Source organism: Semicossyphus pulcher, unplaced genomic scaffold, assembly GCF_022749685.1.
Source record: "Semicossyphus pulcher isolate SPU_LCO1_2020_fin unplaced genomic scaffold, fSemPul1.0.p SCAF_15, whole genome shotgun sequence".
Taxonomy (NCBI): domain Eukaryota; kingdom Metazoa; phylum Chordata; class Actinopteri; order Labriformes; family Labridae; genus Semicossyphus; species Semicossyphus pulcher.
This window is the reverse complement of record NW_027211659.1, coordinates 21643184-21655927: the sequence shown is the minus strand read 5'-3', so window position 1 is coordinate 21655927 and position 12744 is coordinate 21643184. Positions and strand designations below refer to the sequence as shown.

Below are 12744 nucleotides of genomic sequence, written 5' to 3'. Positions count from 1 at the left end.
ATATAGAGACAGACAACCTTTCACGCTCACACTCACACCTTCGAGCAATTTTAGAGTCACCAATGATCCAAACGAGCATGTCTTTGGACTGTGGGAGGAAGCCGGAGTACCTGAAGGGAACCCATGCATGCACAGGGAGTACATGCAAACTCCACACAGAAAGGCCCCCTACGTCTGAATGGGGGAACGAACCAGGAACCCTCTAGCTGTGAGGCGAAAAGTGCTAACCACCGCACCACCGTGCAGCTTGCATCCACAACTTTCATGGTAAACAATTGTGTTTAATTCATCAGACCTTATTTGGTTTAGCTTTCAACAAGTATTGAGTTAATGATATATTCATGCTACAGACTTACATAACTATACTACTGTATAACTCAGCTGATGTTATTCTTATAATACTGTAGGCTTTGATATGATTTCATGGCCAATCGAAGATATTAAGTGGCTTTTGTGAATACTGTATATTGACGGCCAAAACAATGAAAGTTAAACAGAAGTTGTAATAAACTGTAGGTTTCCTTTTGGTTCCATCAAGCTACTTCAGTAGTAAGTTATCATACTGTTAGTGGCTATTTCCCCGCACCTGATATCATCTTTTGTACTCCTACTTTCTTTTCTGACTTTAGCTACAACGTATTACTCTCTATGGAATGTGCTGCATTTGGCTTACATCCACCCTCCAGTATGGCCTCTAGTTTACTACACTCGATCACTGTCATCTGTTCCGGCTAACAGTCTGCTCATCTCGCTTCATTGCAGCATTTAATAAGCTACCCACTGTAATTAAAATGCCTTTTTTTATCTGACACACAACGTCAGGACGGCAGCAGAGAAAAATAGTGATAATTGCAGGGTTAGAAAAGCTACAGCACAGTATATCTTTGTGTATTTGTTTGTGTGTGTTTGCGTGTGTTTATGTATTAGTCTTGGTCAGGGGATACACATTTTGGGGGTGTTAGAATGACTGTGTGTATGTGTGTGTGTGTGTGAGTGTGTGTGTGTGTTTACTCATCTTATTACTCATCCCCATAATTTCCTCCTGTTTTTGAGTAACATCTGCTAAAACCTGCTGTTGCCAGAAAATTACAGTCTTTTGTAACCTGTTGTTTAGGATATGTCTTCAACATTTGGTCAAAAAAGCTTCCTGGGCTGAACGCTACAGACAGGTTAAGTCAGAAATGGTAGAGCGATTAAATAAATGATTGTGGATTTTTGTCTTTTCATAGGATTTGTTCACAATAACAAATGTAATAGAATATTAACAGACTTATCTAAAACTATCTGCATTGCTATGTACAGTTAAAGACTCATTTGTTGTTGTGGGAGTTCTTGGTCTACATTAAACAGCTAAATCTTTTGCTTTTACCTTCAGTGAAATGGCAAACATTGACATGCATACAGCCAGTACACAGTGAACTACTGAGTCATACAGTGAACTGGATTTTCTCTGTCATGCAGCGGCACCTTTCAACATAAACCTTCGTCGCATGCAAATCAATGATAACAGCAGTATTGTGTGACTGGTTCTGTTGACATTTAAAATAAATGATCACAGATCAAACTAGGCACATGTAAGCTGCTTGATATACAGATACAATAAGAGTACGAACCTGTACTGTTTCCTTGTGTCGTATCTCCCTGCGTTCGTCTCTCGAATTTTCGTGGCCAACACTCGCACGATGTTCACAAACAAGATGAAGTTGAGCTGAAACAGAAGAGCAGAGATGGAAAACTTAAATAATACACCATTCATTATTAACAATCTGTTTAACTTTAATTGACATGTGGAAAATAAATACTTTTGTTTTTAAGGTTTGTTTCAAGGTTTCTAGTTCAAACTCCGTTTGGGACTAAGTTTGCATGTTCTCCCTGTGCATGTGTAGGTAGGTGCATGCTTGTTAGATTAATTGGTGACTCCAAAATTACCCATACCCCACCTCTTGCCCAATGACAGCTGGGGTAGGCTCCAGCTGCCCCTGCGACCCTGAACAGGATAAGCGGTATAAATAATGGATGGACGTTAATGACCAACTTTTATAAGTGAATCAATTACAGAACATGTGTGTTTTTATGTGCCAGATTTACTATGTTCCTATCCTCCAGAAAACATACTGTACACCAACAATATTCAAACCACTAGCAGCATATACATACCCTATCGGGACCTATTGTAATGTTCTGGGCAAAGAACAGCTTTTATGCTAAAGGATGCTTCTCTAAGCCTTTGATGAGGCTGAGGCGAAGTCTTTGAAAGATGCAAATTGAGGCTTATGTTTTCCAAAGCCACCAACATACATTCATACAGTATAATTCAGGCATGACAAAGGGGCTTCCCTTGGAAGCATGTCACCCAAATCCAGAGCTCATCTTCGGTTGCATACATTGACAGGAGTCAAAGGAATTTATGTTCATTCCTTTTCATCTGCTCTTTATTACTATTCATATACGTAAATACATGGGGGAAAATGACTATGTGGGTATGTTTGACAGTATCATGGAGAAAATGTTTCTCTTATAATTTGAACCTAAAACCACAGAAAAGGTCTAACTGTGCGATCATAACAAAAACTGACACGTTATTATATATTGGTCTTCAAGGATCAAGGTTATGATTATATAACACCGCCATATTTTCAAAAACCATGCACTTAACATGCAGACCTGATGAAACGTCTCTTCAAATATCTGTAGATATAAAATTATGTGACAGGTGTTTGGCAGTGATAGCAACCCTTTTAAACTGCCTGTGCATCAGAGAATTCTTTTTCCCAGAAATGTTAAAACATCTTATCTTAATACGCTTGTCACCATACAAGCTGCACTAAAAAAAATACCAACAGTTCATAGTTTTCGACACAAAATGTGTCAAGGCCTTTAACGCATGATCGGCCTTGTGGATGTGCTTGATAAGAAATCAGTGGCTCTCTTAAGTCAGTAGGATTCATCCTCTGACTACCATGGATTGACAAAATTCTCTGGGATTTGATCTATTAGTTGTTGAGATATTTCAGTGGAGACCAACGTGGTGAACTGACCAAGCAACCAACAGATCAACTGTTCCACAGAATGACACTGCCGTCCATAGAGACAAGCTGCAAGCACAGTTAAAAGACAATGAGATTGTTCTTGAACGCCCACTTACATACTGAGTTTTCAATTTATGGATTATCACGACCTTGGCAGTTCTAAGAAGTGCATTTCAATTGCTAAGCTATAGGTTATGTATATGTAGTATGAATTAAGACACATTAGAAGTAAATTCACTGCTTCAGTGCATAAGATTAATGAATTAAATCCTCAACACACTACGTGGTCTTATTTCTGCAGGACAACACTTTCTGTTAATTGAGGAGATAATGTGTCACAGCCAGCTGAGAATTAGTTTTAATGGAGGAAATATAAAGCTGTCTGAAGCTGTTTTTTTCCAATAACAACTTGATAGCAACTTAACTCACGGAGCAGTCAGGTGAAGACAGTTTAAGTCACAACAGGCCTCTTAGGAAATGACTCATTTTTAAGTAACTTGGTCATTAATCAGAACTTGTGGTTCTCACAACATGAAACTGCATTACCAAGCTCTCTCTCTATCTTCTCTTTTTTAATTAGTTTTTCTTTATGGCAGGCTCCAATGCCAAAAGAAAAACTGCACACCATGGAGAAGTTATGCAAGTGAGAGACATGAGACTGAGGCTGTTTTTCAGAATTTGCATTGGCACCAAAAAGATGACGAGAGAGAAAGATATTAATGATTCCATCAATTATTGTCTCAGACGTTCATTATTCAGTGTTTAGCTACATAACTTGTTCACAAAGAGTATCTTCATAGCATGCAGCTACTTGGACACCTATGATGGCAAGGATGCTGTTCGTTAATGCCTACTCTTTGCAGCTGGCACTACTGGTTAGTCCACAGTGCAGTCTTTTCTTAAATGGGTTTACACTCAGTAGCGAACATAGACTGTCTACAAAGATGGAGGACATGACAGCTCCCTAAAAGTGAAGCCAAAACATTTCGAGCGCCCCCTGCTGACTGGCTGCAGTATAGGTCATAAAGCCCGCCTCCTCCATGTTACATGAGTCAAACTATATAATCAAAATACAAGCCAGATCAATTTTTCTATCTATCTATAGTTAGTTCTTATCATGCTGATTTATGTCCAAGTGTTCATTTTTTTCCAAGTTTATTTTTAATTAGTTATTTGATGCTGTAAAAATGATGATTGACAGCTCTGTTTACCAATACTGCAGCCAATCTGTTCTGGATTAGCAGAGTAGAGGACGATCCGCGAGAGGAAACGTAACTAAAACAATCAATACAGTCACTGAAGTTTCCATACCTGTGAACTTTAACCTCAGACCAACACAAAGAAGCTGTTCTGCTGTTAAATACGACAGCGTGCGGGATCCTTGTAAGTTAAGTGTGTGTGTTTTCATTAGCGGAAGTGGCTACGGCCACGTCACCCGCCGATCTCTACTGCACAGACTCTGGCTCCAAATGATGTCACCATCGCAAGATGGCAGCGCCTATCACGGGGGCTATTTTGGCATCACTTTCGTACAATGGGATCAGATGAAGACGCCTCATCCATCTATATATACAGTCATTTGTAACAACTGCACCAAAGACCACCAAAATCTTTGTCTAATGTCCATGGCGCAGTACACAGCGTGTGTTCCTCAGCCTATTACACACACAGAGACGCACATCAGCCCTCCTACTCCTCAGATTACGAGTGTATTATCTGATATGTTAATGGGAGAGACGGCACGCTTATGTTGACCTCATCCTTATACTCCTTTCAGATGAGACCGATCTGGTAATGCATGAAGCCGAGGACATGCTTACCTCTACTTCCTCCTTTACCTCCTTCACCTCAGGGCAATTCCTGCTTGAGCCCCACACCGGCCAAAAACTCCAGCCCAAGACACCGAGCTCTCCATCATGCATGCGTTTTTTCTAATACATGCAGAAATGTAGATGGGCCTCAAACATAACTACCAGTGCCACCAACAATCATGTCCACAATATCATTACAGACTGTCCAGTGTCCATTACACAAGCAGTATAGGCATGGGATGCAGCTGCAAAAATAAGTAAACAGAGATTAACAGCCTAGATTTCTTGGATGTTAAGAACAAACAACATTACTGAACATCCTGAGCAATCCTGTTGGCGTGTCTGGAGATTTAATTCAGGTTACGCTGCTGTGCCTCGTGCATAAAAGTACACAAATTCCTCTCCTTTGAGAAAGACACTTCCTCATTCTTCTGCTGTAGGATCGCTTGAGTGGATATAACATAAATCCATACATTACCATATTTCATACAGTGGCCTGTGTACGTTAAGCATGTACAGGGGGCACAGTGGAAGAAGAACAGATACATGAGCAGGCCCGAGCATGGTGCCATGTATAAGGAATGAGAGATAACACTGTGATTAGTTTGATTCATGTTACGCCCAAAAAAAACCCAATTCTGAATGGGAGTGGCTTTCAAGAGATGTCTGAAGGGATGAACTGGGGTGTGTTTGGTTGGGACATTTTAAAATTTGGCTAACTATAGGTTATTTTTCTAAAGTTGCCACACCAAGCTTCAAGCTAAAACAATTAGCACATGATTGGCACAATTGCATCAAAACTCACACTCCTTCTTAAAGTCATAACTCAGTGAAATCTGAACATGCAGGTATTATGCAAATGTTTCTCATTTCAGTTTGATTTACACTTTCCTAAGATACCACTATGCCACACTGTCGGACTGTGATATAAGGATCATTGCAAAAATCAATGCATCCCCACCGATGAGGCAGTCCAGACCGTCAAGAAACGCCGGCTACAGGACACAACCCTATCTAACAGAACAACTCTCACACCGGACTGTATTTGCAACATGCTGGACCTTTATTTGAACACCACATACTTTCAGTAGAATGAAGGCTTCTACAGGGAGAAGCATGGCTGTGCCATGGGCTCACCCATGTCCACAATAGTGGCTAATTTCTACATGGAGGAAGTAGAGAAGAACGCTCTAACTTCCTTCACAGGAGCTACCCCAAGCCACTGGTTTACATAGGTGGATGACACCTGGGCCCAAATCCAATCTAAGGAAGTGGAAGCATTCACTTACACAACAATGCAGTAGACAGCGGCATCAAGTTTACCAGAGAAGATGTGAGAGGAAACAGCCTGGCCTTCTTGGACTGTGACATGAACTTTGAAGAGAACCCTCAACCTTTAAGTTTACAGGAAAAGCCACCCACACAGACCAATAACTACTTTTTGATTCTCACTAACCACAAGAACACAAGCTAGGGGTTATCAAAACCCCACACCATAGGGCTCAAAATGTACCCTCTAGGACAGAGGGGAAAAAGAAGGAACAGAAAGATCACATCCCAAACTGGGCCTTCAGAAAGACTGCTTAGAAACACAGCTCCAACAGGAAAGAAGAAAACAAACAACGCCACAGCATTGTTATAATACAATATGCCGAACACCTCAAACCATCCAACACACTCGGACAGAAGCTTGTCCACCGCAAGGACAATAAACCCTGACATAAACAGAGCAATGTAGTTTATGCAGTACAATGCAATGAGGAATGCAGGGACCTGTACATCGGGGAAACAAAACAACCCCTCCAAAACGCATGGCCCAGCATAGGAGAGCCAGCTCCTCAGCACAGGACTCAGATGTCCAGCTACATTTGAAAGACAAAGGACACTCCTTCACAGACATCTTACATTACAGTCCTATAAAACAACTTATGTCTATAAAAGTTAGACTTGGCATGTCTTAACTGTACTGTGTATTTGTGTCGTGCCATCGCTCCTCCATTAGGCCTCACCACAGTAGGTTGAGAGCAAACAATCAGGTCAACAAGCATGAAGCAGTTTTAATTAAACAGCAATCTTGAAGCAATCTGTTCAAATCACTGTAAGACATGGAAGCTGTCCAGTAATGAAAAGGTGAATAAATTAGCTACAATTAATAAAACTCACAAAATTATATTCAATTCTACAAATTCCCATCACTACTGTCACAGCAGGAATCCCTGCTTCCTCCCCTTATCTTGGCTTTGAACTGCTGTGCCAAATTTTGGGTGAGGAATAAAAGTTTGTACCAAGTGTCATGCTGTCACAAGCTTAAAAGGCTATAATAACTGGATTTATACTCTTTCACACATACACAAATTTGGATAATTGTGTCTTTCAAAATGTAACTTTGAATCTTTACCTCAGCCACAAAGAGACTTTCACATTTCACAACAGCTTCTTCATACTTAGAAATGACGAATGTGAAACTCAGTATGTCACACTCACACTCTTACCCCAATGGCTGTCAGGATGGGAACCTGGTAGATCCACTTTATATTTCCAGCACTCAACTCCCAACACCTGCAGGTGACAAATACAGGGAGAGGTAGGTAAGAGATGAGAAGCAGGAAAAATATGGTGGGAAAAAAAGAGGTGTGGTGGTGGAGATGAGACAGACAGAGGAGTAAATTGTCACCAAATGAGCAATTATACAAAGTTATTCAAAGTTATTCATATTGTCACCATGATCACATATAGAAGAATCTAAGAAAGGATGCCAGAGAAGAAACCAAGAACAACAGAGACAGAGGGTGAAATGGAAAAACAGATGAAAGACAAAATCAAAAAGACAGCAGGCAGTTAGAACACATTTGCATAGTGCCTTTAAAGCCAACTGGTAAATGGAAAGAGGAGTAAAACCACAAGAGAAAAAAGAGAACACGTATACAAAATGTCTTGCAGCTCAATATCCATTTCCAATTTTTTTGAAGATGTGTTCTTTTTTCCTGACATTTTCGATTTGTTGTTGCAAGCCATTTTCAACCCAAGTTACCTTTCTTTTTGGATGATTTTCCATTTTTACATCATACATGTGTCATCTTGTTTTTCAGTTTCAATTCTTGGTATACTTAGTAGTGTCCATCTTTTATTTCAAGGTGTTCTATTAGGTTTCTGTTTCCAGGTGCCTTTATGCAACATAATTCATAATCACCTACCTTGCCTTGAAGAAGACTAAATTGTTTTCATCTATTTTTGTCTGAATTTATCTTAAGTGCTGTATTACATCAGATACATTTTATATGATGTGTACTTTTCTCAGTCAAAAGTGTAACTGAAACTCATGGGACAATTTAATCTGTGTGGAAAATGTAGGAGTTTGGTCTGGCAATCTCTCTGTGAACTACACATAGAATGTATTTTTCTGACTGAAAACTTCAAAGGACATCTTGCACAATTACTCGAGCATATAGCTTCCATCATTATGGATGTTCAAGGGGATTATGCAAACACTATTATTAACAAATGATGAGCAGACTACACGCCCGCTAGAGTGTGTATTTTGCATGTTACGCATGAATGGTAGTCGAAAACACATCATGAATGTCATATGGTGAAAATGGAATGAAAGGAGGGTCTCAGTACACCTCACACAGCAACATCCTGAAAAGATGCTAGTACCTTGGAAATTGTAAGAATGAAACCATGTCAGCTTTGAAAACTTCACCTGTTATAACCATCTCAAATGTCCAATGCGAAAATAAAATGTGGTAGCATCCAGTGGTTAACTTACAGACTGACCCAAAAGCTTTGCTGTCAATTCTTTCACTTCGGTGCAAAGCTGACTTTCAGTCATAGATTTGACAAAAGTTTTACAAAAGGTTCGTCCACCAAAAAGACAAAAAACCCTGTACAATATAATAGAACAGCCCTGACCATAGCCTCATAAATTCCCACAGAGTTAATTCAGCTCCTCTCTGACACAGTGTCAAAAACAACAGTGCAATCGAACAAAAACTTTATAAAGAAACTTTTCATTACATTGCTCTCAGTTTTTCAGTGCACATTCCATTTTTCAGCTCACAGACTGAAAATGGATCTCTGCTGTACAGTGCTGCCAGGAGATCCATATAACAGTATTTATCTTGTGGCAGGCTGTCACAGTTGTTTATAGAACAAATGACACAATACCAGTAAGCCCTCTGGTGGGTTTTGTACAAGCACTCACAGACACGAGGAAGTGCTCCTGGCCATCAGCCCAATTATATGGCTTGTATATTGTTGATGCAGGGCTTGCGATAGGTCGCAGATGAAAGCAGAAAGAATAAGTTGAGATTTGCAGTGAATGAAAGCAGTGACAAAACAGAATACATGCAAATCCAAAAACAGCTTATACAAACATAATTATTTTATAAACATAGCTTTCTGTTACAGGGTAAATGCAGACTGCACTGTGCTGAATAGAGGAAGCACTCATACTACCTGTTAAATGTTGCCTTATCTGTAATATTATGTCACAACTTCCTCCCTCTTCCTTCTAGACTGTCTGTAAACAGTCTGAACAGAATGCAAATTCAAAGAAAACAACTCCCCTGTGCTTTTGGAAAAGCTATTTCCCAAACCTGTAAAGTCTGAGCAGGTCCACAGCAGGGTCAAAGCTGAGAGGAAACGCCATGGACGGGTGACATACAGACAAATACTCACACTAATAGGCAATTTAGAACTTGGGACTTGAGAAGGGCAACAAAATACAGCGTTCTAACCCCAAACCCTCTTCCTGTAAGGCAATTTTGTTTAGGGTGTATTTACAGGAGTTTTATTTGAACCTTTCGTCCACTTTATTCAGGAAAGTTCATTATTGTAGCCGGAATACTAGAGATAAGAAAACGACCTGACTCTCCTCTTTAGACTTTTAAATATGAACCATTTCGTACTATGTGTGAAACTGTGGCTTTATGACTTATTTGCATCTGTCAAGGTTTTTTTTGTGTATTTGTCTATTTTATTATTGCTTTATTACAATGTTCTGTAATCTGTTGTGTTTCCACTATGTGCCCAATGGAAGGTCTTACAAACTCACTGTGAGGTGCAGGGGGTCATATGGCAGAAAATACCATTACATCAGAATGCATGAAAGTCAGCACTTAACTCAGTGGTCAAAACCTCGGATGATTTTTTCTGCAAATGGATAATGGAGGTGGACCATTTTAAAAGAACTAATGACACTATATTACAATCCTTGAGTCCTGTAGAAATCCTGAACTGCACATTTAATTTCACCTTTTGATTTTCTGAAGTACCGTTTATGGTCAAAGGTGTTATACAAACTTTAGGGTACATTTTTTCTGGGCCTGTTTTCATAGTTTCATCCAGGCACTTTAGTTTCATTTAAGGGAAATAATGATGCTACAGCATTTACTTCTATTTCAATGCAACAATATGAGGATAGCCTCATGTGTAAAATCTCAGGGTTCCTACAGCTTGTAAGGCAAGTAACATTTAGGACTTTCTAAGAATTTAAATAAAATTTAAGATACATTTACAATTACCAAAAGCATTTTGGCTAATGTAAAGCTGTAAATCATTAGTAAAAAGGACAATATGCAAAAAAAAAAAAAAAAAGAGAATATATCCCTTGTGATTTCACCTAGTTACTCTTTTATCCCACCTTTGCCATAAACTAGCTTCTTCTGAGTGTTTGATTTGGTGTGCCATCAGGAGTCCAGTCTTCTCTCAGCTTGAGAGCTGATCAGCTTCATCCAGGGGCACCCTATACCAGGATCTTGCAGATGCAACCAAGGACAGCAGCTCCTTAGTTATAGGGACCTTGTGGAACCATGGTGCCTTACAACATGCTCAAGTTTTGTTTATTGAGAAGCCTCTCTCCACTGTAGCCTGACCATGGGAAAGGAGATGTAGCTTTTTATACGACTCCTATAGCTAAGAGTAGTGATGGCTCAGGAAGACATCAAGCCTAGCCATGATGGATCGGTAGAAAAGGAAAGGTTTATTCATAGCCGAAATAGATGATAAATCACAAACTACTTCTATCACCTGCAAGAAACAATACCAAGGAACAGTCAAAAATCAATAGAAGAATATCAATGCTTCAGTGAATATTGTTAAGAACCAGGCATATTCAAAATAATGTGAAACCTAACACTTTTAGATCCTCTCCTGGTTTCTTTTACCTTATGAAGCACAATTCAGACAAAACTGCCTTAAGTGCCTTTATTCTCTCTAACCACCAAGACACCTACTGACACCTGTACAACAAGATTCCTCATGTTGCCCTGGGACCAGTCTGAGAGCACATTTTTAGAGTTCAAATAAGTCAACTGCCTCCAAGGCTTATAAGAGGTTCATGTCCTGTTATTTCTGAAGAATGGTTAGCATCAGCTTGATGCAGTCCCTCACAAACTTTAGGACAATGAGTTCTATCTTTTTCTGTTTCTGAAGTTTCTGTCATGGATGAACTAATGATATAAAACAACTTGTCGATCGATTCCTTGCATCCTGATACTTATTTGAATTATTTGGTCTAACTGCACCTAAGCCAATATTCACTTCTTTTACCAACATCCAGTCAGATCAACTGGATATAAACTGGAGGACCTCCTTTTGATTTAACACAGTATTCATGAAACCAGATAATGACCTTCATGAGCTCTGCCAAAGTGTTTGCAAGGAATAGCTTCATTAACTCATCCGTCTGGTATGTTGTCAAGAAAGGATTGAAGGTCCTGGTAATATACTGTACTTGTGGAAAAAAAGATTTGCCACAATAAGAGGGTCTTCCTTAGAAATTATGTTCCTGGCTTTGGTAGCGTCTTTTTCCTAGTAGGATACATGAATAGCATCCATGAAAATAGCCACTGAAGGCCACAACCGTAGAACTCTCTCCAAAACTGTTAGAATCTCAATCCACTGGTGGCCACCGAATGGATGTATTTTTGACTAAGCAGTTTGATGTGATTATGTAAATACTTCTTGCACAAAAAATACCACTCCTTGCATGCCTGCCGAGTTTCAGCCATACCATAAAACCATGGTGAATAACCAACTTTCATTGAATTTGCGCTACTTATATAGTCAGAGGTACACAGTCAGCTAGTCCGCAGACAACAGATCTGCTCTGAGCATGCTGGCAGCAAACAAACAGTTTTTACAAACAAAAGAAACAGTAAAACAGCACTAGAACAATATATATCATACCTTTTTAGGTGTTCTGAATAATATGAATGAAAGGTATAATAAGTAGGATTTTGCTAGAAAAATAAGATATAGACTTTTACAAATATAGTATAATATAAATCATCACTTATGGGCCTCTATACATGCGTGTTGGTGAGTGTGTATGCAGACCCTTGTGAGACCCTTCCCTCTGCATCTATTCTGTTGTTTTGCTTTGCACGAGATGTTTTCAGGAGGGGCGCTGTTGTGGTTCCCTGAGCCAATCACAGCGTATAGGTGAGTGTGGGAGTGGTTCAAATTAGCAGCTGGGTCCCATTCAGACCGGCGAACATGGCGAATGAGCGATGCAGAGTTGGCCTTCTTTCTGTTGGACAGGTAGGTGCCTCAAACCTGGTAGGACAAGCTAGAGCAAACGTAACCGTGATGCTGCCGGTGTTAGCCTTGCGGGGTGGGCGTGTTCTCGCAGGAGAGGGAGAGAGTGAGCATCTGGTGATGAAGAGCCCAGGAGGAGGGGCCCAGTTTGAATGTGTTGTTGACAAAATGCAAGGAAAAAAATTACTTATTATACCTTTAACATTACAGCTAACAGTTCTTTCTAGATGGATCATGCTAGTATCTTGTAATCACACATAACACCACAATAACTGTCAACAGTCTCTTACTGCACTGGTCACATGATGAATGTAAACATAGATAAATGTACATAACAAAGAAGCCATTCTGCTGAGATGTCT

At 39.7% G+C, this 12744-nt stretch overlaps 1 protein-coding gene across 1 annotated transcript in view; it reads right to left on the bottom strand.

Moving 5' to 3' along the window:
* The window catches only part of pth2ra (parathyroid hormone 2 receptor a), a 90721-nt gene that overhangs the window by 16834 nt on the left and 61143 nt on the right, over window positions 1-12744 (bottom strand). The window contains exons 10-11 of the mRNA XM_069663501.1: window positions 7333-7399; window positions 1614-1708 (exon numbers count right to left, since the gene is read on the bottom strand). Coding sequence (XP_069519602.1) covers window positions 1614-1708; window positions 7333-7399 — 162 coding nt within the window. The remainder of the gene's footprint in view (window positions 1-1613; window positions 1709-7332; window positions 7400-12744) is intronic.